Raw genomic sequence first — 22,416 nt, forward strand, 5'->3', positions numbered from 1 at the left:
GGACGGACCAGGTTGGTGGGTGGAGGTGGTAATGGGTAGTATGTATGGCTTAGGTTGTGGGATGGGGACGCTATTGTTATATTTAAGGGGTGGTGCGTGTGACTCTTGCTTAAGGTAGTCGACTACGTATACTGTTGTTGTGTTCAGAGCTTTTACTTCACTTGAGACTTGGGACGGTTCCTCCTCTCCACCACACATCACTATGTTGAGGCTGATCGCCTTCCCTTGGTTAACAACAATCACGCCAAAACAACAAGGAAACATTCATTCAAAGAACCTCTACATCTACACTGATGGGTATAACACCTTCCTTTTTCCCCTTCCCCCGCTCATCCTATTCATCAGGAATCGGCAACTCCCCCTGCGTCCACTGCCCGCCTTTTATATCTCTAGTAAAAACACTCAAATCATCCCCCCTCGTCTGATAGAAAACGTACAAACTCGTTCCTCCACTGTAATCCGCCACAGCCGTTACGCTCATGTGCGTGCCCTTGATGCCCACGACCGGCCCCCGAGCTCCTCCCACCCTGAACAAATTCTCCCGCACTGCCGTCGTATTCTCCGCTTCCCACTTGATATCATGCCCCATGACGGTGCCATCCGCCATCTGCGCGTACCAGTACTCCGTGTACCCCAGCGAGGTGGACGGATGCACGCCATTGATGGCATACCCCGTTGCATTGACCCACGTATTGACTGGATGCTCCGGCGTCGAGGTACGATTGGAATCCGTGTCCTTCCACCAAATCTCGGCCGTGTCGTCCTTATTCACCATCATCGCGTACGTCGTACTCCCCGGGCCCCACGAGTAGCATCCCACGCCCGCGTGCGCATTCATATTCGTCCACGAGTGCTGGTTGACCCACTGGTTCTGCCCCTCGTACCAGCCGTACTGCTGGAACGTGGTCTCGTCGCTCGGGTACCACAGGTGCATGCCGTGCGTGTCTGCGTTGAAGGGGATGGTGTTGTTGTTGTTGCCGTCGTGGGTCGGGAAGATGGAGGCGTCCGAGTCGCCGTAGTAGTTTCCGTACCAGCAGGCTTGGAGGCCGACGTTGGGGGCGTTGTAGGCCGTCAGGTTGAGGGCGCTCAGCGGGCCGTCTTGCCAGATGTTGGTGCTGTTGGTGTTTTGTTTCTGCCGGACGAAGTTGTGCTTGTCGATGTAGAAGAGATGCCACTGGTGGGAGAGTTAGCATGAAAGTTGTAGAATGATTGCGGCAATGGGCGCCTACTTGCGCGGTACCGTTCAGTGCATACGAGACAATGGATATGGGAGTGGCGTTCTTCGCGTCCGTCACGATGACTTCGGATTTGCCTCCGCCGATCCACTCGCCCTTGGGAGTCAGCTGTATCGACCGTATGTCCCCCGTCCAATGTTGGAAGTAGACCGTCATGATTTTGCGCTCCTGGTGGTTCCAGAATTCCGTCGCGAGCGCGATGCCGGATCCATTGAAGGTCCCATTGGTCGTGTAGTAGTTCGATCCTAAGGTTCCGCCAATGCAATAATCGGGATTGTCGACACAGTAAGGTTCCACGAAATAGTTAGGGGGTCTGCCACGGTCAGCAGGACATCTTAAGGACGAATTTAATCGGATTGCCTACGCGGAATCCTCCTTCTTCTTCAGACCTACCCCGAGGCCAACTCCTAGGCCAATCGCGATCAAAATCACCCAAATGAGGATGACGACCGCGACAAAGTGTCGTCTAGGTAAGCCGCATGTTCGTGGCTGCTGCTCCTGTGGTAATCCACTCTCCCGCCGCGACGCAATAGGCGCCCCTTTCTCGTCGAACTCGAGTGGCTGGAATCCAGACACAACCGTCTCGTCCTCGGAGAAAGGCGAATGAGGACGGTGCGATTGCGATAGCCACGTCTCGACTACCTCGGGCGCATCGTGAATCACCTCTTTGGAAGATGTCGGTCTTTGCTGAGATGTCAGTTCGTGTCCCCCGCCAAAATTGAGAAAACCCGCGGTACCCTAGGGGTGTCAAACGGTGTCAAACCTACTCTGGATTATTCGGAAACAGCTTCTCGGGCGCTCGATCGCTCGGCGACTCATCCACGGGCGACTCGCCAGGAACACTGTCAATCTTATACGTAGTGTCCTTCTTCTCGACGTTAGACACATGCATCTTGCGATGTGTAACATGAACCTTCCATCACAAGACGGGGAGCGGGAACGAGTGGCAGCCGTGGCCGCCTGGGCCTACGAGCTGGGCCTCCCCCCACATATATGGTCGCTGCAATGCGTGTGCTCCCAAGGTGCAGTGTCTCCCATGCAGAGGTATCGCCTTTTCGTCTACCCTGGGGTAATGGGCGGGCGAATCCAGAGGCGAGCCCGTCTATCGGGCGGTGTGGCCGTCATGCTTGAAGGGTGGGATATGCTGGATATATTCCCCAAAGCGGTTAATTGGGCACTGTCTGTAGGGAAGAATGGATTGTTACACAGCTTCTTCACCGTGAGTGTATGCTGCAAGTAAGCATGTCCCAGTCTGACCGGCTGTAATCAAGGCGCTGCTGGACGGGAACAGTATAAGAATGTGGCGATTCGCGGTCTTTCGAACTGTCAAGGCTTTTCGCTCGAGACACCGCTTCCCTGGGTCTGAGAGGTGGCGACTACCTCGAAGATGTTAGCCATGTGTTCGGGAAATGTAGTCTAGTGGCTAGTAGGTATATTCGACGCGAGAGAGAGGAGCCAGCGAATAGATACCCTCGCTACAAAGCGAGTTGCATGAACACCGTTAATCAGTCACGACCTGCGGGGCTGAAGTTACACAAACCGCACTGTATACTGATGGTCCCCTCCCAATTGGGTGAACTCGACCTCCAGCTCCCTGGGCCGCTCCTTCCCATATCACTCCAATGCGTGATCAGCTCCCATCCAAACCAGAGGCCGCGCCTCCGTATCACGATTTTGCCAGCTTCTATGCTCGAATGGAAAATCCTAAAAGACGAGGACCCGCTAGAGATACCAGTGTCGATGGTGTAAGCAACCAGTGCCTGGGTGCGTTGGCAGAATATGCATGCTTTAGCATATACGGGGTGCGGGGTCCTGTTGATCGGCGACTATGCCGCCAACGTGCAGGATGCTTCGGTTGATTGATTTGCGCAGTCTGGAAGCTAGACGGGTTAGAGCTCGCGATGCAGGGAGTGTATGGGTTCTTTCTAGGAATGGTTCCGGAACCGGAAGATGGCACTGTGCGGGAGAGTGTATCTTGCCTAAGCGAGAGACGGTACCCTGAAGTACCTATGTCGAGTGGGGGAGTTGATAAGCCTTATGGATAGCCTCTATTCCGCTAGAACGGAGATCATAGTCTGGTATTCCCCACTATACGGGCCTTGCGGAAGCGGTCCGGTAGGGAAGTAATCCATGTGAATAGGGTTGAGGGCAATGCAGTCGAGTGCTCGCGTATCACAGTGGATGGCAAGGCTGTTACGGTCTCGTGGAGTTTCTCGCCATTCCTGAATTCCCAGAGCCGGCTGCTTTATTTGAGTTGGCGATGGCAATGGTGGATAGAGGATTGTCGGGTTAAGAGGGTTGTCGAATTAAGGTATGTTCTCTATATTGTCGAGGGCTTATCAGCTCTGATAGTCCTAGCGCCAATCCTAATCTACTGGGTATGATTGCCCCTTTTCCCCTTTCTTGTTATTTCCCCTTGGGGAAATAAATTTGAACCTCTTGCAGTGCAAATTTCATACAACATGTTAGAAATGCGCCATCATTCTGTTGCTTGCTTCCAACATATGGAGCGGCCAAGACCAATTGCGGGACAGGTGTTCCTATTATCTGGAAGATCTGGGTTGCATATTTGCACGAAAAGCATCCATGTCCCTTGAGTGCACGAGCTCTAGCCGCTATTTCGAGGTCTGATTGGGTGAGGCTTCAGTGTTCCTTCGCGAAGAAACCTTAAGATCATCCTAAGTGAAAGATCGGCCTCCCCGGTTCATGATTGGTTCGGATGGAACCGTGGCCGTTCGTATCCCGATAGATATGGCGGGAGTTAATAATAAAGGCTTGTTGCTGTTGGACTCAGCTCAAGGCGAGGCTGAAACAAGGCGTGAACGTGCATGGGACACCAAATGGACTTGGTGTAGTAAGCAACAACACTTGGCATTTGAGGGGAAGCCCATGGATTTTCCCAAGAAAGGTTGGCGAGAGATACGGTATCCGCATGCATTGTGGAAGCCAGCGAGGCCCTGGACCTTACTCTGAACTTGACACAAGCACAGCGAAAATGAGGATAGCTAGAAGAGCTGGTTGCTTACCCCTATCATTTAAGGGCGGTAGTGACCGTACTTCTCTTGCAATAATTTATATGGTCTAGATAGTTGTGGAGGTCTCGCGGGTATAGTTACGTTACTGTACAGATTGGGGCATTGTGACAGCGGAATATGCCAATGCAGGAAGCGAAGAAGCGCGGCGTATTTTGAGGAACTGTTTGGCCTCGGATTGCCGACGGAATGGAGGCTCATTGAACGCCTTTGCCGTTCAAACTGAAATTATTCGCCTCATTTGTGATTACGACCTTCGTGGTCCGTATAATCTTGCCACGACCGTCCTCGATGTACTCTTCTGTAGGCAGAATAGCCCGCTCGCTCTCGTCATCTTCTGCGTCTTCCCCTACCTGCTTCGTCCGGCTCTTGTTGTAGTACTGTGGCAGTTCGTGGGTACGGGAGCGAGTGTGGGTTGCACCCATCTTCGTCAAGAAGCTCTCGGGAAGGATTGCTTTGAAAAGGTCATCGAACGTACGACGGAGTGGCGGAAGGCAAGCGACAATGATCGCGATTGAGTTTTCCGCCACGTTGAGCATCGTGGATGTGGAGGCCTTGTAGAGCTCGTCTTTATTGCCGTAGCTTCTGCGGAACTCTATGAGCTTTCCGACTGAAACTCCGGTACCGCTGTGAAATACAGTCAATTTCAATGAACGGATGAGTCGGAAGGTAAGGCTTACAGCAGTGAGCAGAGGAACACGCCCTGAACGCCTACACGCGTATACCTGCTGAGCTGCACCCTCCGAAGGTATAGGATAGGCGCCGCAGCATACAGCACGTCCGTCACGACGTTGGTGACAGTCTGTATATACCCCAGGGCGAACTTGAACTGATTTCCGCCGAAGCATTTCCCGCCCTTGACCCGCGAATCCCAGCGCATGTGTAAAGGATGGCACTGTGCCCAGTGGCCGACACCTGGTAGCAATCCCAGGTTAACAATGATGATGCCCATGGAGATCCATATGGTAATTCGGTATGTTTTCGAAAAGTTCAGAGTCAGGACGTAGCAGCAGATGGAAAGTTTGGCGAAGAGCATGGCGTACAGGTTAAAGCACCTGTGAAAGAACATCTACATGCTGTCAGTCCCGTCCTCGTCGATTTGCGAACTGTACTTACCCATTTTTTCGCTAGAGCCACTTGGTCTGGGTTGAGGAACGGGTCTCTGTCAAGCCGGCCCTCGCCGTCCACTGCACCAAGAAGCGCCAGCATGTGTCCCACCGTGGCCAGCGGCTAAAATGTTGTCAGTATTCTCTTGTAACCCTCTCGAAATCGTGTCGCATACCAGAGCCACCATAATCCAGTAGTCGCTCCAAGCGAATTTGCGGTTGGTTCTCCATCGGACAATGAGTCTCCAGACCCCAAAGACGATACTGAGAACCGTGGTAATGATGCAGACAGCAATGGTCGTAGGCCCACGGTTTGGGAATTCCTCCATGACGACTGTAGCTCTTAGTCTCTCCAGCTAGACACTAGAGACCGCGAAGAATTGGTCTCCTCGAGTGCGTCTTGCTGAGCTTATTGTAGCCTTGGAAACATGGGTGTCCATCCTGTTCGCAAGACGGTAGCCCGCATTATGAAAATCTCCAATTGGAAGGGCTTTCATCCCTGAGGTTGCTCGACTCAAATGAGCCAGCTGAGGGCAGATGCGCACATGCAGTTTTTGAAACCAAAGGATCAGCATCCCGGAATCTGACCGAAGCAAAGACTGAAAGCAACCTGTAACACGCAACAATCATGTTTGCCAAGTGGGCGAGCGTCCAATTGAACGCGGCACACGTCTCTATTCTCAAATTCTATTGCGGTGTGGCGCCGTGTTACTCGCTTGTCAGAAGGATATTGTAAATAATAGTGCTCTCCTGAGTTTCTGGGTTTCGCAACATTGGGATAAATCCAAACTCAACTGCAAGAAGCGGAAGGAACAAAAGCCTCGCTTCACCTGTCGGCAATTTCCTCTCTCATGTGGAGGCTGGACGGGAGTGCGTGAAACAGGATACCTAGGGTACCTTGTACAATAGGGTAATGCCTGGCGAAGAGAAAATGCCAACGCTGATTTGATATCCTGAGAATCCTCCCTACGTCAGGAAGCATAACCAACACGATTCCTGCTCGTACAAGGATTGTGCAGCCGTGCGTGGAAGGTGAGCGTAACAGAAGGATTTAATTCCCGGGCCTGGGAGGCCCGTGGTGAATTACCGTTTCCCCGGGCGTCTTATTGGATCGGCCGTTCCCGCCCCATGGAACAGTTCGCGAGTGTCTCGCTCCCAGGATTCTGGGCGCTGGGCATTCTCCAGCAGATGGTGGGACTAGCATCATCTCTTCCAGACACTCGAGTCTGGGGTACACCACTGCTCTCGTTTAGCACTGTGACACAGAGCCATCCTTCCTATCTCTCGGAAACCCCTAGTTCCGTCTGCGCATGGGAATTCCACCAAGCCCAAGCCGTCATAGAATGATACAAAAAACCGCCAGGTATTAGAGTCTTTGAAAGCCTATACTTGAGTCTTGTCGTCGGCCCTTGTGGTAGAATTATATGTGTAACGGAACACTCCTTGCGTTTCGGATACCCTCCTACCTTTGGACTCACGTAAACCGATAGCTTAACTGGACATGTTTTCTTACCTGAATACTACCTGACTTCATTCGGAAACACAATGCAGTTCGGACAACAAGTATTGCCTCCATCTCTCACTTAGTGAGAGGTGCTGTTAGCTGAAGAAACCTCTCTCCTGCGGTCCGAAGGAGAGGTGTTCCCACACCGGATGGAAGACTCACCCTTACACTTTACACCGCCGTAGCAGTACTTAAATACTGCCCTCTACCTCCTTCGCGAGGTTCTTCCTCCTACACCCTCTCTCTGCCACACGAGCTTGCGGCTTCTTTTAGTACTCCAACAATAAATTGACCAGACGAGAAGCCCCCCTCTGCATCGCCGTATCTTACCCTAGGGTACCACAGACTTTACCGGGGGACGCCTGAACAACTTTACGGACGAGCAGGTATTATTTTATTGGCTTTGAGCAACATGAGGAGCAGCTTGCTTACTTTGTATTGCTTCCCGGAACAAACTTTCCGCTGTTCCTGGAGCAATCCCGACATATCGCACAGCGCAGAATCACAGAGGTTTGTGGACACGCCCGCTAGTCAAACTATTCTGTTATGGCGGTCCTTAGAATGCTGAACACTCTATCGTTCTACTCGCCGGCAAGTCGATTGAGGAGTCATGGCATATCCCGGTTCTCCATCCACAGATCTTTGCCCTGCATGCGGCGCAGCCGGCAGGGTTCCTTGCCGGGTATGCGCAATGGTTCTCTACTGCACTGTTACGTGCGGCAACAGGAGTATGCCACTGCATCGGAACGAGTGCAGAATCCTCTACCAACAGACCATCAGTCGGATTGGAGATACTTTCAGCAAGGCCATCACGACCTTCAGGCAGCGGATATTTGAGCTCAACATTACTCATACGGTTAAGAGTGCCGAAAACATGACCGTCTACGTGGATCAAACCAATCTGCTGGAGTCCGGCACGATCCTTTTCGACTTTCCAAGGCAACGGTTCAGTGATCCCAAGGATACACTGGGAATTCTCTGCGCAAATTGGAGCGGCGAGGCGCTTGGCTACTTCCATGGCCTCCTGAACGCAATGCTCAAAGGTGATTAGTCTACAACCCGACGTCCACAAGCACCAGTCGTCATTTGACCGTGTCTATCTAGTGTACCGGAATGGGAATGCAACCCACCTCGAAGAGCAGCTTGTCCAGGTGACTGGAGCTCCATATATCCTCGTCCGGGAGGGCTCCCAGCTACGAGCCAGTCCGCACTATGTTTTGAGAATCACTTCCATCCTTGGCGGAGCTTCATATATCTTTAATCCTGCAGCAGCCGCGTGGGACCGCAAAACAAGTGTCCATGTAAACGCTTTTCAGGCCCTCTGCAACCCCCGGGTTCTGCAAAGGAACGCCTTTGGTGAACGAAAAGACAGGCTGCGAACCGTTGCAGCCCACCAGAGTTTACAGGGGCTTGTGGCGCGAATACATTGGCGAGCGATGTCTCGCTTTTACTCTGGCATATGGGATTGGATGGACCGAAGCCGCTTGACGATGGAAGACTTTTTACGGCTTCCGCAGGTAGAGTTTGAAAGACAGCAGCGGCGTCTGCTGTCTGATGCTGCAGATGCCCTGACGAACTTCAGGCAGAGTGAGTGGTACCGGGCTCGGATTCGGGAAGCGTTTCAGCAGATGAGCAACTGAGAGGTGAGTCAGCGAGACCGCGTGGTGAATATGGATCCTTGGATCGCATCAGCATGACTGTCGGTGTGATTGCTAAACCCGCGGCAGGGTTGATAGATTTTCCAATTGTCCAGCCTTTGCAATCGTGCAGCCGACAGCGCGCACAGTCTGGCCAGGAGGTTGAGCGAGCCCTCCCACAAGCTCGCCTGGTTATGTAAAAGACGGACTGTATCATTCCCATATATCACGGTGTAAAATTCATGGGGGTCTATTTCGGTGTTTATTTCCCAGGTACTATAGCCAGGTCACGGGTGATCGTTTGGATAGATTGTGGTAAGGAACTCTGCAGACAGATTTGTGAATAGATCATATTCCTACCACAACAACCCGAAGAGAGCGCCTCCGACGTGTTGCTTGCCACCCGCGCTTCTTTTAAAGCTTACGTGACCTCTTGAGTTGGAGCCACTCTATTTGAACAGCGACTTCTCACTGTTCTCCGCTGTAATGAACTGCACAGATCTGTCCCAGGGGACCAAGTTTTCCGAGCAGCAGGCAGGTTCGTATTCTATGCTTCAATGGAGGTTATAGGAGTAAAGAGATATTTTATCAATTTGTTCTAGGGCACATATGACTTCTTCCAAGGTGTATTGGTGCAGCATTCGCCGGATTTCCGGTTTGGTTGCAAATATCTCAGTGTCTTGCCATAACTGCCCATGGATTGTCTCGGGATAGCCCAGGAATGGAGCGATAAGCCATGCCGGACTCGGCTGACGGCAATGTCAGGCCCATCCAGTTAGGCTCAAAGTGCGGAGCAATCTCTGTCAACAGGCAAATAAGAGACATATATGATGAAACCATGGTGGCTCATCTTTAAGTACATTCTGTCTCCACAAAAATTGCCTTACGATGTGTAGTCCGTCCATGGAATGTACCATCAAAGCCTTTATACAGGGCCTGAGGAACGGCATCTTCTGGGAGCCTAGTGTTGGCGACTAGAAGTTGTGGTGCGGGGTGTGCCAGGGCGACTGGAGCGCCAGATTCCACTCGCGTTATGCATTCCTTCATCCTTGTCATTGAACCTGGTGGGAACTTGCACCGATCTTTGTCGCTGCGGAAGTGGGAGCTTCGAGATGTCACCTGGTGGACACGGTGTGTACCGCTCTCGAGACATCGAGATTTCTTGTTCGTGGTATCCGTTTGTCGTATGACGTAGTACAGTCTCAGCAGACACAGTACACTCCTCGGTTTTGTCGTTTAGCGGAATGCGGGTCGATTTCCTGGAGAACATTTTTCGAAGTGGGCTGGACCGCGAAGGTATCGCGACATCTGAACTCAGTAAGACGGCTTGGTTTGCTCTGGACGTACTACGCTTCCGCGCGGAGGAAGAGCGATTTACCGTGTCGGATGATGTCATTTCGGACTGTTGGCGCCTTTGCTCCTCTTGACGGTTCTCCATCAACTTGGCTTGCTCTTCATGTAGGATCGCTAAGAGACGCTTCTCTCCTAGCTCAAGCGCCTTCAGCTTCTCCAGTAAGGCAATACGTTCGTCAGAAATAAGCCGAAGTTGCTCGAGAATCACGGCGCGAACCTGCGGTTGATCCGGAACACTGACATGTCCCGTCCATTTGTTGCGAGTATGCGAACGAGCTTCTGGGTGATTCTCATCTGTCGATTTCGCTTTCCCCGAGAAACCAATGTGGCCATCAGATGTATCGGGCATCATACGTGAACGTTTGCGAGTCTTGTCGCCCAGGTCGACTTTCCGGGCTGTTTGGGATTGCGGTCGTGTATGTTTCCCAAGAGAATGGGGTATGTCGGGCTTCAACTTCTGCTCCGAGATGTGGGACTACGGATGGCACATGCATTAGCCATGAAGAGCAACATAAGCAAGGCCTGTGAGTGACACATACAGTGTCTTTGTATACCTGTAGCTTGACGGTTTGCTCCTGAGAACTGCGCGAGTTGGCCCGTGACAATTGTTCTGAAGGTCCTCCTACATCTGCGAGAGCCTTTCCAGTCTCTAGCGGTGAGGAATTCGCTTCCTGCGACACCGTACAGTCAGTAGAGACACAAGCTGGAACCTGGCGATTGAAGGGCATACTCGAGCTCCGTGCTGTAGGTAGTGTAGTTCTTGTAATAATGATGCTTCCTCTAAGTCCATACTGTGTCTGTCCTGTGATCGGGTTCTGAACTTCGTCAAGGTTAGGTTGCAGGTGCTCGATGCCGGAAGTTGAAGTGAGAGAGCAAGGTATATTGGTGAAGGAAAGAGCATTGGGTGGGTCCGCGCGCGTTTGGATCTACGCCTAGAATACCTTTTCGCAATCAGTACGGTCAGCCTTCAGGACTTTCACTAACCCCCACACGTGATTTGGTGCTAGACTAGAAAGATCGGTGACAGTGCTTCTTTTCTAAAGACATCTCCTCCTCTCCATAGTCGCCCAGTCGACCAGTAGTCTCGACGTCATGATCATGCGTCGCTAATAGGCACATGCAGGCAGCAAGGAGCGGTGTCAACGCAATCACCTTGTGCACTGGACTATGGACTTGGACACTTTGCCCACAGATAGCATACATTTAATCAATTACTTTCGCAGTAATCTTTTCAAAATACGCTCTCACAAAGAGTATTAAACGCCCAATGGCGGCAATGTGATCTCATACATGTATCCTTCCGCGCGCCGGTCTCAATAGGAACCCGATGCGACGCAGCAAACAACAAATGAACGGGATCCCGTACCAAGCCGCTATGTTCTGCACCTGATTAGAAGCTGAGGCCAAAAAACTATGTGTATAGGGTAGTATTCTCCCAGCGATGCGGAAATGCTCCTACCTATCCAAAGGGGAATATGCCAAGGGTGAATATAAATAGCGCAGTTCAACCAATGGAATAATTGCCCCGTCAATCAGCCTCTGATTGGTCAGGATTTTGACTCGCCTCGTCCTACCAACTTAACTGCCAACGTCACACCCATTCCGAGGTTCTGTTTCCAACAGATAAATAATAACACTTACTCCTCGCATTGCGCACGTAACAAAGGAAGAAGTAACAAGCCTCGGCGACTTCGAATCATTGAGGTGCAGCTCCAAAATACTCCAGCTCCCCCGATTTGTCATGGTGCTGAATTAAGCTAGCGATAGGACCGTTCACAACTCTGGCACCCAGTCACGGCCGGAAAGTCCATTTCATCCATCTCGCGGAGACACTGTGGAGGGTTCGTTTGAAGCTGACGTACCAGGTCTCATCTGGAAAGAGTCGACTATACTCAAGAGATATGCCAAAAGGCATTCATGACTTTCGACATGGACGTGAATGGGATGTGGGGTCTTGTGGGGTCCTCTGGACAACCTCCGCAGGACCCCGTCAATGCACCCCTGCAGTATATCTCAGGCTATCTCACGCACCTGCGATGCGTTTCGGAAATGACATCCCTTTGATGCTCCATAACTACACGCTTTCGAATCTCGACGCCTTCCAGAACCCAATTCGTTATGTCTCCAACTCCGACTTTTAAGCATTCGGCGGCGTATACAAACGACGAATATCAGTCAACTCACTATAATCTCTTCAAGGACTCCATAACAGCCCCTTTGAAGCCTGTACTCCCTCCAGGTGTTACAAGATATGCATTGGATGCTGCCATCCTGCAGTACATGGCCATTGTTGGCTGGGACCAGGTTGTACAAGGGGAGGCACTGACGGAGTACATCGACCCATATGAGCTCAATGAAGCAGAGGGAAAACGCAAGATTCCCAGCGTAGCAGTGCGTCCAAAGAACGTGGAGGAACTGCGCAAGGTGCTTGCAGTCTCGGATGAGTATAGCATCCCAGTTTGGACCTTTTCCAGAGGAAAGAATCTTGGTTATGGCGGCCCAGCTCCCCGTGTGAGCGGCTCCGTTGCTCTGGACCTCCACCGAATGAACAAGATCATTGAGGTCAATGCTGAGTTTGCGTATGCCGTTGTCGAACCCGGCGTCACATTTACGGAGCTGTACGAGTACTGCGTGCGCAACAAGCTCAAAGTAATGCCCTCTGTGCCTTCACTCGGCTGGGGTTCCGTTGTTGGGAATACACTAGACCGTGGGACGGGCTTTACTCCGACGGCGACCCACCACCAGCATATCTGCGGTATCGAAGCCATGCTGGCTAACGGAGAGGTTGTCCGCACAGGTCAATTCGCCGTGTCCGGGTCGCCCAACTCACACCTCTCCAAGTTCACCTTTGGCCCCAGCATCGAGGGCCTCTTCCTCCAATCCAACCTTGGTATAGTAACAAAGCTGGGCATATGGCTGACGCCGTCTCCTCAAGCATTCATGTCATGCTCGTTCTCTATGCCGGATCTTGAAGATGTTGAGACCATTGTTGATGTCTTCGGTCCTTTGCGACGGGACGGACTTCTTCCGAATACAGTTTACGTCTCAAACGTCATTGAGTGGCTAGGCATGATCGGGAAGCGGGAGGAGTTCTGGTCGCAACCTGGACCAATTCCCGACTGGCGAGTGAAGGAGCTCCAGAAAGAGTTGGGCCTGGGATACTGGAATGTGAAGTTCGGTCTATATGGCGCACCGGATGTCATTCGAGCACACTTCAACGAGCTCAAAAAGATTGTCGAGAAGAAGGCGCCGAAGGGACAGCTAACAGGGGAGATTTTCGCAGCGAAAGACGGAGAAGTGCTGGATGCAGCGTCTGTACCGGAGCAGCATGGCGGCTTCTTTCTGGGAATACCCTCATTGTGGAGCTTACCCATGGTCAAATTCCGGTTACCCAAGAACGGAAAAGGTATCGGCTCGCATTATGACTACAGTCCCATCGTCCCCTCGAGCGGGAAAGCGGTGCTGGAGTGGGTAAAGGTTGCAAAAACGTAGGTTTTCGCCACGTTATTCGCAGTGTCCACTGACGGCGCGACAAGGATTTGTGAAGCGGAATCTTTCGATCTTTTCTGCGACTTCTTCATGCATGAGCGCCATGTCATCTTTGTCAACATGATGACCTTTGACAAGACCAATCCGGATCACCGCAGCGCGGTGCAGACCATTTTCCAGAATCTGTTCGAAGAAGGGAAGAAGCGCGGGTATAGTAAATACCGCAGCCATATCAACGCCATGGGTATGTCTGAGATTGTTCTGATTTATGCTCGGTATCAATACGACGAAGACAGGAGACTGACATAGATGCGTAGACCAGGTAGCTTCACTTTATGACTTCAATGACCATGCATATCGCCGCTTTGTCGAGACTATCAAGGATGCACTCGACCCGAAGGGCATTCTTTCACCAGGAAAGCAGGGAATATGGCCAAAGCGGTTCCGAACGGATGAGAAGCTGAAGGCGCATTTATGAGCTTTGAGATCTTGTTAACCTCTGTTGTGCGATTGGTATCATTTGGGTTCTCATTCTCCACCCTGGCGTCAATTAGTCGCAGCGCGAGCATATACGCACTTTTCGAGGGGGTGAACCGACGATGCCACCGCATGTTACGATCTTTGAGTATGAGCAGTATTTGCGCAACTTGTGACACTGTATGGTCATATCGCCTTTCGATACGTGCGAATACCTAGAAATGCGATGCTTGCGGGTTTAATTACTCACCATATAGTCAGGCATTCAGGAGAGAAGATCCAGGCGTTCGTGAAGATGGCCTGAGAGATAGGAAACGCGAAATGTCCCTATTGAAGCAATAGTGCTTGGATAGATCCGTGTGGAGAGACTTCAATTACAGGGTTCCACGATATGAGAAGCAAGTGGCTCTAAGTTTGCCGAGCCAACGGACGAGGCCTGCAGACAACGTCACTGCGGATCGAACGTTAATGAACGGCAACACAATTGTCTACGGGCATCCGTCTCACTTGATAGTTGGATGCTGGAACTTGATCTTCTGTCCCAGACCTGTTGAAGGAGACACGGCCATCGAACCAATTCCTTCGGCTTCCGACGGGGCAGTAAAACAACCAACGCCAAATCCAATCTTCATCCCCACGATAAGAACAACATAAAATATATAAGCGGCGCATGAGTTGCAATGGACATAGAAGAGTACCGAAATTCCTCCGCAGTTCTTTTGTCCTGCTCGAAATGTTTCCCAGTGCGGTAATCGAGGGTTCTATGACCCACGCCCGAGCACATGCATCGCTCGATGTAGTTTCACGAAGGGATTCTTCAAGCGTCAAGTGTTATCCTCCATCAGGAGGCCCCAGAACACTATCTCTTCATTTTCTCTGTCGCCAAGGGCAGCTCTATAGCCAGGATATGCATCGGCACACATTTCAACGGGTATCTCCACCTTGAGGCAATCCTCGGCGAGAAATGTGAACAGCACCCAGGAATCATATCCAGGGAAGGATCCCCCGTCCTCCGGTCTCCTGGTGAGAATACCCCGGTTTGTCAATGACGGACAATCTGGTATACTGAAAGAGTGATAAGGAAGCATCTCGTTCGAGTCGCCTACGAAGAATGAGGAGTTGATAGCCAACTCGACATAGGCTGACGTGAACACATCTTCGTTGGCATCTGATAACAGGCGATCATCCTTGTGGAAACGCAGGGTACCAAATTTCAAATCCGTCGGTTGGCCCAGGAGGTCAAAGAGCTGAGGCGAATACAGCCGGAAGTATCCGCTCGTTATCTTCTCCGAGAGAGACTCCCTCCTTGTCTGGTTGGGAATTGGGTTCCGTAGCCGCTCTTCCGCAGACTTTCCAAGAGACTCCACAGCGCTCAGCGAACGCCATATGTTCCTTCGAGCATAAGAAATAGACAGATCACACATGGCCAAGCGGCGTGCTTTCGCCTCTATGTTATCTTCCTCGTTTTCTTGGCATTGTGTATGGTTTGTCTCCCGAAGAGAAAGCAACAAGTCTCTCTCGTAACGTGCAACCAGTTCGTTGAAAATTTGCACAATATCCGACAATGACCACGGCCGGTAATGGAGTCTCGACTTCCCGCCACCTGATTGAAAATCGTTTTTGGGGAGAGTCATTTCAAAGGACAGTCGCGATCGGAAGAGGTAGAAGAGGCCGTCAAAGCGCTGCAGACAAGCGAGACGCACAACGGCGCCCTTAAGCCTTAAGGAGCGTGTCAATCAAGAAAGGTCAGTCAGGGTCCAGAGAAGAAGCTAAGAGACAGTCTCTCTCTTATGGTGCCGCCTGTCCTCTTGAAAACTAAAAGACTTCCACTTTACGGGCTCTGAAGAATGTCGAGGGGGAACACTCCCCGGTCCCGCGGCACTTGCACCGGGTTCCGCGACCAATGAAACCCCATCTCATGTTTTGCTACGTGCACGGTTGATGATACGGCATCAGTTCTTCGATTGTACTGTGGCGGTTGATAGAAGATGGGGGATAAGACGACTAGCCAGAAACCGCAGGTAATGGACCTCCGTGGGCTCCGTGATTCGGCCCTCCCTATGATGCCGTGAACTCATGTTCATCGCTCTGTTGTTCATCATAGAGGCAGCAGGGTCATGGCACATTATCATCGACCGTGCCTTCGGATACCTCACCAGATAGCCTCAGGTTGCTCAGTTGACGTGGTCACCATCCTCCATACGCGTCACACACTTCTCAACTGGATGAGCCAACTGCTGGAGAGAGTGCCGCCCTGCTCCGGCAGTCCATAATCAAGCCTGAAACCAGACTGTCGGGTCTAGCCTGCATGACTAGTGTCACTTTATCAGACGGTTCGCTCTTTTGCTTCGCCGAGCTGATGCGAAGCGTTCCGAGGAGCTCAGGTATCTCTTCCAGCGCAGCGAGTCGGAGGGGCCAGACTGAATGAGGGGACGGTCCGATTTGCGAAGGTTGACCTTGTGCTCAGGTGCATTTTGAAAGCCTGGTGGAACTGACGGACTACCTAGGAAGATATCGGGTTAGTCACTGTATGCGCAAAGTTGGAGTTCAACGCCGAAAGCCCTATAGTAAGTACGTAGTACCACAAGAATTCCTGCTCATAGACGATATCCCGCTTGCCGGCGGACTCTAAAAAGCCAGTCGGAGCCTGGAGTCCCAAGGTCACCATCCTTGACCGTCCTGAGTCCTGCACCCGACACGTGAGATGTCTTCGGCATGCCGAACTCAGGCTAGGCATAGCTACCTACCATCACCGAGCGGGAAGTGCGGCTCTTGTGTTGATTATTGAGTAACACCTGGTCAATCTGTGTCAGCTCCTCGGGGCGCCACAAGTGCCATGACACAATCGAATTTCCTCATTGACTGGCTCGCGTGGGATGAGAACAGGCTAGGGCAACAACAAAGTGCTCGGTGAGCATAGCCCGCAGCCGGATTTGCAGCGCATCTCGCGCAAAACAACGGAAGGATTGATGCAGATGACATTTGGAACGAGCTTACAGCCTGAGGTACGGATCTGGTGCAACCCGCAGGGAATGAAGACTGGCAGAGAGATTCGCTAACCAAAGTCACTGTAGTACAGCTGAAGGCCGGATCGAAGTACTCTATCCATTACCGGAAACTACCGACCTGCTTCTGCAAAACAAAATGTTGGCATCTGGCGAGGTGACGCGCCAGGTCTCACATGAACACTAGTGTCCTTGTACCGAACTCTCAGTTTGCCGTGCTAATCAACTTCTGTCAGCCTCTGAATACCTACACGGCTTGGCTACTGTGACGACGGAAAGCGATAGCGGAAAGATTCCTCTGGTTGATCACCAGGACGTGCGGTGGCCCTCCTGGACTCATCAATGTTTATCAGAATCAAACATGCGAGAATGCTTAGAGATCCCTAAGAAGCTCTGCACTGTTGGAGTTACTCTGAGCAGGAAAGTCTGCCGGAGGTATATGAGAACAAGCCAAAGTCGAGGGATCACGTGACATGGTCATTCACTCTCCGCCTCTTGGCAACTGGAGCATAGCGATCACATTCGTTGTCTTGCGTAACCGTTCAACAGCATAATAACCTCTGCTCCTGCGCCTTTTTATTACAGGCGATTCAATAAGCCTACCAGTTTCCGTTTCCATGCATAACCAGAACCCTTGTGGAAAGTCTCTATTTTACTCTCATCCTTGGAATAGCAGACGATGCTACCAATTACCTGTAAGATCTTTCCAGGCTTCCGCTACGCAACCCAAGGCCTAACGGCAAATGTCGCTGGGCGGTTCAAGATCCTCGGCGTCTGACCGCCGACCAAAACCAGCAGGGCACTAAGTTCGATTCTCCTGCTTGAGCGCATTTGGGAAATAATCCACTGTCCGTTTCCCTGAATCCGAACAAAGCATCGCTCGCACAATTGCCCACTCCGCCAAACCATGCAAGCAGCTTCCCCACCTCTTCCTCTCTTTCTTCTTTCATTCCTCTCGGCCACACACTCCACCGTCCGTTTCCCGAACCCCTGACTTGTGTCGCCCACTCAACCTTCCAACCCCCCAAACTTCGCAAACAGCTCCCTCATCTCTTTCTCTCTTTCTTCCTTCTTCCCAGCGTCCCACTCCACGGCGCCTTCATTCACTCCCAAGAACTCCATCCACACCTTCCTGCCACCCACATGCTCTGTCGGCTTCCCCTTGAGCAGCAGATTCAGATCCACCCTAAGCTTCAAATACCCATTCCCAAGAAAGACAAGATCCATCGTGTACCCCTCTGGCGCCGTCTTCACCTCTGTGGTGCGGAAACTAGCATGCGGCGGGACGGAGAAAGTGAGGATCGAATATGCCATTGAGCGTGGGGGGATAGTCAAGCGAGCAGTGTATACATTCTTGTCTTTGAAACCAGCGATGGGGGAAATGGTCAATGTGCGAGCGCCATATCCATAGCGGTCGTAGTGATGAGCGCTGTACTGAGGGCAGTAGAGAGTCCACATGCCTTCCAATTGACCGATAGGGACGGGAATGCGTGCGCGGATGGCATGCTTGAGGAACTTCTCAGCTTGCATACCGCGCTCAGCGGCTTCCTGCAACGCGGCAGTGTCGCCGCCGCTGGCAGCTACGGCTTTCTTGATGCTGAGGTTGTCTGTCTCCCGGCTAATGCGGAGGATGCCTTCTTTTTTAGGGGTGCAGCCACTTCCGGCACCGAGGCAGGGAAAAGCGTACTCTGTATAAGAATTTTCGACCTGCCAGTCCTGGTACTGGTTCAGATATTTTTGCTCCGCCTCGAAGTTCATGATCTGCTGAATCTCATGGTAAAGCGAGTTGAACTTCTCTAGAGTGAGTCCGCGGTGCGTTCCGCCTGATTGTTGCTTCTGGGTTTGTATTGCCTGCCCCGAAAAGCTAGTCGTTCTGTCCGATTTTGCATGTGCTTTTGGGGCGCGGGCGAACATGTCTGCAATACTGACGGAAGAAGAGTGTGAGGATGCGGCAGAGGATGACGACAAGGACCGACCGCGTTTGGCCCGTGGCTTTGGCTTCGGTTTCGGCCCATCCGTCAAAGGTTGCTTCAGTCTCTTAGTAGCAATTGCAGTAGACTCGTAGGTCCTTTGCGGCTGAGCGGATGTTGGCGTAGATGAGGGTGCGGACGGCTCCTGACGGCTTCCAAGTACTTCCACGGAAGTATGAAGCCGGATGGGTGGTAATTTGGGTAGTGGAATCGGTGTCTTAATAAGTGCGCTTCTATAAGCTAGGGACGGAGGAGTCTCTGGGAGGTCGTTGATGACTGCCTTCTTCCAGGCAGGAGATTGGTGGAACTCCTCAAACGTTGTCGGCCTGGGCGGCGATGGCAGTGGTATGGGAGTTTTCCTGGGCGCAGATGCTGCGGATTGTTGGTCGGGGCCCCGGGCATTACCTGTTTCGCCCTTTTGCTTCTTCTGCGTCTTCGATGGAGAACGGGTTACGCCTAACCCAGCCGTAACGCCAATTGACTGCTCACTTGCTCTCAATGTTGGGGTCTCTTGCTTCTCGAATTTTTTCTCTACCTTCGCCTTCTTCACCTTCTTTACCTCCGGCTCCGGCTCCTGAACACAGCGCGTGAAGGCATTTCCAATGCCAGCCACTGCACTTTGCACCTCCTTCACGAAGTCCGGGCCGATGCAGAAATCACTTACTGTCCGATCGTTCGAGCGCGTCTTTGGAGCTGTAGGGTGAGTGTTACCATTGACTTCGCTTACGCGCTTGCGTTTCTTCTCGATCTTGATGGAACTGTGTCGATCTGCGCTCTTGTTTGTCTCCGCATTGGTGTCCTTACTTGCACTCTTCTCCTTCTCCTCCTTGACGCGCTTGTGGCCGATAGTAGGAGTGGCAATGGCCCTGGCCCTGCCGAGGGGTTTCGACGACCCGAGATGGACCACTGCTGGATGCTGCGCTGTAGTGACTGCCGCCTGATGAGCGCCTTCAGTCACAACACAGTCCATCAGTGAAGTTGCATTGCTCATACGGCGCAGCTTCTCTTCCTTTCTCTTCACCCGGTCTGCCCTCTTTTCCGCCTTTTTTCTCTTGCGGTCGCTAACACCGTGCTCGCTCCCGTTCCTGCCTCCAGTGTCCATAGCGCCGTCAATGTTCATAGCCGCACCAGCTCCCGTGGCAACTCTGGGTTCTGGCTTGTTGGTCTCGGAGATATTAGCGGTGAGGATTGGGCGGTCCGGCTCGTTGGCGTCGGTCGCAAACTCCTGGGCGTTGAAGGTAGGGCGGTGGGTCGTGCCGCTGTAGAGATGGTGGCGCGGGATGGGCCAGAGACCGTGAGGTGGCATCTCGAGACTGCTCGGTCCTTGCGCGTTTGCAGAGGGGTTCAAGCTCTGAGGCCAGTGAAGAAGAGTTTGGACCTGTACACGACGAGATCAAAAACGTGGCAATAAGAGACTTAAATGAGAAGCCAACAAGAAGCCGTCAAAGGAAGCGTCAACTTTGTTGATTTGAGACAGGGCATATATGGGCTGGCAATGGTGAAGTTAAAAACAAAAGGTGAAAGGCTGGCGACGCGTTATTTTGGTGACGCGTTCACCTCCTCGCGAGCTACCCATGCGAACAGCACTCATCATGAAGCACTGTGAGTGAACGTGCTCTAAGCACATTTGCATGTTGTAAGTCTCAGTTGCCATTCACTCCACAATCGCACCTCGGCTTAGCAGACTGTTGAGCCTTGTGTGTAAAAGTGAGCTTCACTGTTATCCATCCTTGAGTGAAGTGAAGTGAGGTAAATGAAGAGGGATATCGCATTTCACATTCACCTCATAGGCGAATCTTTCAGCAGCCCGTCATCTCCCCTTTGTCCACGGACTCTGATTCTAGAAGCGCATTGACTCCGAACGGCAGGTCCAGACGATGCGCGAAGGGTATACCATATACAAATTCCGTCCCACTCTTATCACTTCCACCTCCGTTCCATCACCTCAACAGCCTCAACAACCTGAACAGCACGAACTATCTCGAGTCTCAGAGACCCCGGATACATACTCCTAAGGTGGAATAAGTGGTGTCTTACCACAATAACATGCCTACCTCCACCAACATCAGTCCCCAAACCATCCAACTCCTCCTGGACGATCTCACCGACAAGCGCCTCCTCCCAAGCGAGAAGTCCGACCGACCCGACAATAAGGCCTGTCTCCGCACCTACGGCATCATGCGAACCTTCTTCAACAAAGCATCTACATCTCCTGACCCCCTAGTCGAATACAAGGAGATGTTGGAGACCGAGGCGACGCTGCGTCAACGGCTGTGCGCCTTGTCGAAGGATGGCTCATTGCCTGAGCAAGTGCATCATCACCTTGATCAGCTAAGGGAGGCTATTTCGGGGATGATTTCGATGGGTTCCGACGCCGTCGTCAAGATGTACGAAATGACATGAGAGGAAACGAACATGCAGGACGAGGAAGGGGAGTCACTGATGGAGCGACCGGGCCCTGTAAAGCTGGTTCCCATTACCATGGTCCAAAAGATGCGCGAGGTGTTGAAGGAGGAGCGGGAGAAGACTAGAAAACTGAACGAGGAGAACAATAGCTTGGCGAGGCAATTGAGGGCTGTAACGGCGGAGAGGGGCCAGCTGCTGCGGAGATTGCATGGATGGTAGCTGATATACCGAATTTTGTTGCGTGGGTTTCTTCGAGCAAGCTTGAGGATATAGACAATCAACGGATGGGTCTTTACCTAGGTAGTTGCAAATCTGCCATGCAAAGTATACTACTAAGCAACTCCAATGAGTGATCTCGTTCTGGGGGTTCATTGGAGTGTCGACTTACATGATGACTCGACTACTTTGTAACAGACGGTGAAAAGGCTCTCTCATGGACAGTACCTCCTTGTGTCCAGATCATCCCTATGGTATCGCCCAGAGTTGAGTAGAGAAACTACATATCCTGCAGAACAGGAGTGCGCTCGACCGCGTAATGCTCCCACTGAAAATATTGATAGAGGCAGCAAAGCATGAATGCGCCAGTAATACTTCGAGTAGAGTCCAGTGGGCTTGGGAGTATGACGGGACTCAGAAGACGACTGGGCAGCAAACATGCCCCAGGGTGATGAGGATGAGCCAGTGCTGTGACTGCTATTTGTTACCATGGAAAAGGGGGAGAAGGAAGCTGTAATCCCTGCACTGAGGCCATCGGGCCGATGCAGTATAGTTCTGTTCGTACTTGGTGAGTCTGTTCGAAGAGGTTTGGACTCTGGGAGATACACATGTAAAGCATTCGTCAGGTAACCGCATGTCAGTCACTGCCGCGGTACAAGAAAAAAAACCTCTCCTCCGATCAAATGTACGCCTGCATACAGATCTTGATCAAAAAAGAGATACGATTACGCTTCTGAAGGACCAAAGGGCAGACGGTTCCCATTTCCTGGTCATTTGTGTGGATCGGTAGGGTCACATGCACATCTGAACTGATACAGTTTTGACGTCCACCTGCCTAGGGACAAAGTACTTTAGGCAATATTTTGGAGAGACACGAACTAAGAGTTCGGCGTCTACAACTCTGATACCACCGGCACATGTTGTGACATACCTATTCAACTTGGGGGAAAGCTTACCAGTTACCAATTACCCCACCATTTGAGCGG

The 22,416-nt window shown here is 51.8% G+C and overlaps 8 protein-coding genes across 8 annotated transcripts; 3 read left to right on the plus strand and 5 right to left on the minus strand.

Annotated features, from left to right (window-relative positions):
• Nucleotides 1–334: 334 nt before the first annotated feature.
• EI97DRAFT_438396 (uncharacterized protein) lies at nt 335–2,127 on the minus strand (the record flags this gene model as incomplete). The annotated part of the gene is made up of 4 exons (XM_033799490.1): nt 335–1,174; nt 1,230–1,548; nt 1,600–1,917; nt 2,003–2,127. 4 exons carry the CDS (start codon nt 2,125–2,127, stop codon nt 335–337), a joined length of 1,602 nt encoding a protein of 533 aa, XP_033658520.1.
• Nucleotides 2,128–4,392: 2,265 nt separating this feature from the next.
• Nucleotides 4,393–5,950, minus strand: EI97DRAFT_17226 (uncharacterized protein). The gene is made up of 4 exons (XM_033793435.1): nt 5,550–5,950; nt 5,384–5,497; nt 4,948–5,336; nt 4,393–4,894 (listed from the first exon to the last, which is right to left on the minus strand). The coding sequence occupies exons 1-4, from the start codon at nt 5,700–5,702 to the stop codon at nt 4,465–4,467; spliced, it is 1,086 nt and encodes a 361-aa protein (XP_033658521.1). The 5' UTR covers nt 5,703–5,950; the 3' UTR covers nt 4,393–4,464.
• A 1,618-nt stretch (nt 5,951–7,568) lies between these two features.
• On the plus strand, nt 7,569–7,928 carry EI97DRAFT_454210 (uncharacterized protein; the record flags this gene model as incomplete). Its single annotated transcript, XM_033800519.1, has 1 exon — nt 7,569–7,928. One exon carries the CDS (start codon nt 7,569–7,571, stop codon nt 7,926–7,928), a length of 360 nt encoding a protein of 119 aa, XP_033658522.1.
• Nucleotides 7,929–9,206: 1,278 nt separating this feature from the next.
• On the minus strand, nt 9,207–10,822 carry EI97DRAFT_472162 (uncharacterized protein). The gene is made up of 2 exons (XM_033801842.1): nt 10,407–10,822; nt 9,207–10,342 (listed from the first exon to the last, which is right to left on the minus strand). The coding sequence occupies exons 1-2, from the start codon at nt 10,593–10,595 to the stop codon at nt 9,476–9,478; spliced, it is 1,056 nt and encodes a 351-aa protein (XP_033658523.1). The 5' UTR covers nt 10,596–10,822; the 3' UTR covers nt 9,207–9,475.
• A 1,163-nt stretch (nt 10,823–11,985) lies between these two features.
• On the plus strand, nt 11,986–13,834 carry EI97DRAFT_367232 (FAD-linked oxidase-like protein; the record flags this gene model as incomplete). Its single annotated transcript, XM_033795077.1, has 3 exons — nt 11,986–13,355; nt 13,404–13,600; nt 13,674–13,834. The coding sequence occupies 3 exons, from the start codon at nt 11,986–11,988 to the stop codon at nt 13,832–13,834; spliced, it is 1,728 nt and encodes a 575-aa protein (XP_033658524.1).
• A 478-nt stretch (nt 13,835–14,312) lies between these two features.
• EI97DRAFT_17295 (uncharacterized protein) lies at nt 14,313–15,640 on the minus strand. Its single transcript, XM_033793443.1, has one exon. The coding sequence runs from the start codon at nt 15,465–15,467 to the stop codon at nt 14,658–14,660; it is 810 nt and encodes a 269-aa protein (XP_033658525.1). The 5' UTR covers nt 15,468–15,640; the 3' UTR covers nt 14,313–14,657.
• Nucleotides 15,641–17,846: 2,206 nt separating this feature from the next.
• EI97DRAFT_472164 (uncharacterized protein) lies at nt 17,847–20,114 on the minus strand (the record flags this gene model as incomplete). The annotated part of the gene is made up of 1 exon (XM_033801843.1): nt 17,847–20,114. One exon carries the CDS (start codon nt 20,112–20,114, stop codon nt 17,847–17,849), a length of 2,268 nt encoding a protein of 755 aa, XP_033658526.1.
• An 803-nt stretch (nt 20,115–20,917) lies between these two features.
• On the plus strand, nt 20,918–21,382 carry EI97DRAFT_366090 (uncharacterized protein; the record flags this gene model as incomplete). The annotated part of the gene is made up of 2 exons (XM_033795024.1): nt 20,918–21,187; nt 21,215–21,382. Coding segments are annotated over 2 exons (438 nt in total), but the record flags the coding sequence as incomplete, so codon positions are not given.
• Nucleotides 21,383–22,416: the final 1,034 nt, after the last annotated feature.

Source organism: Westerdykella ornata (genome assembly GCF_010094085.1).
Source record: "Westerdykella ornata strain CBS 379.55 unplaced genomic scaffold EI97scaffold_1, whole genome shotgun sequence".
NCBI classification, from domain to species: domain Eukaryota; kingdom Fungi; phylum Ascomycota; class Dothideomycetes; order Pleosporales; family Sporormiaceae; genus Westerdykella; species Westerdykella ornata.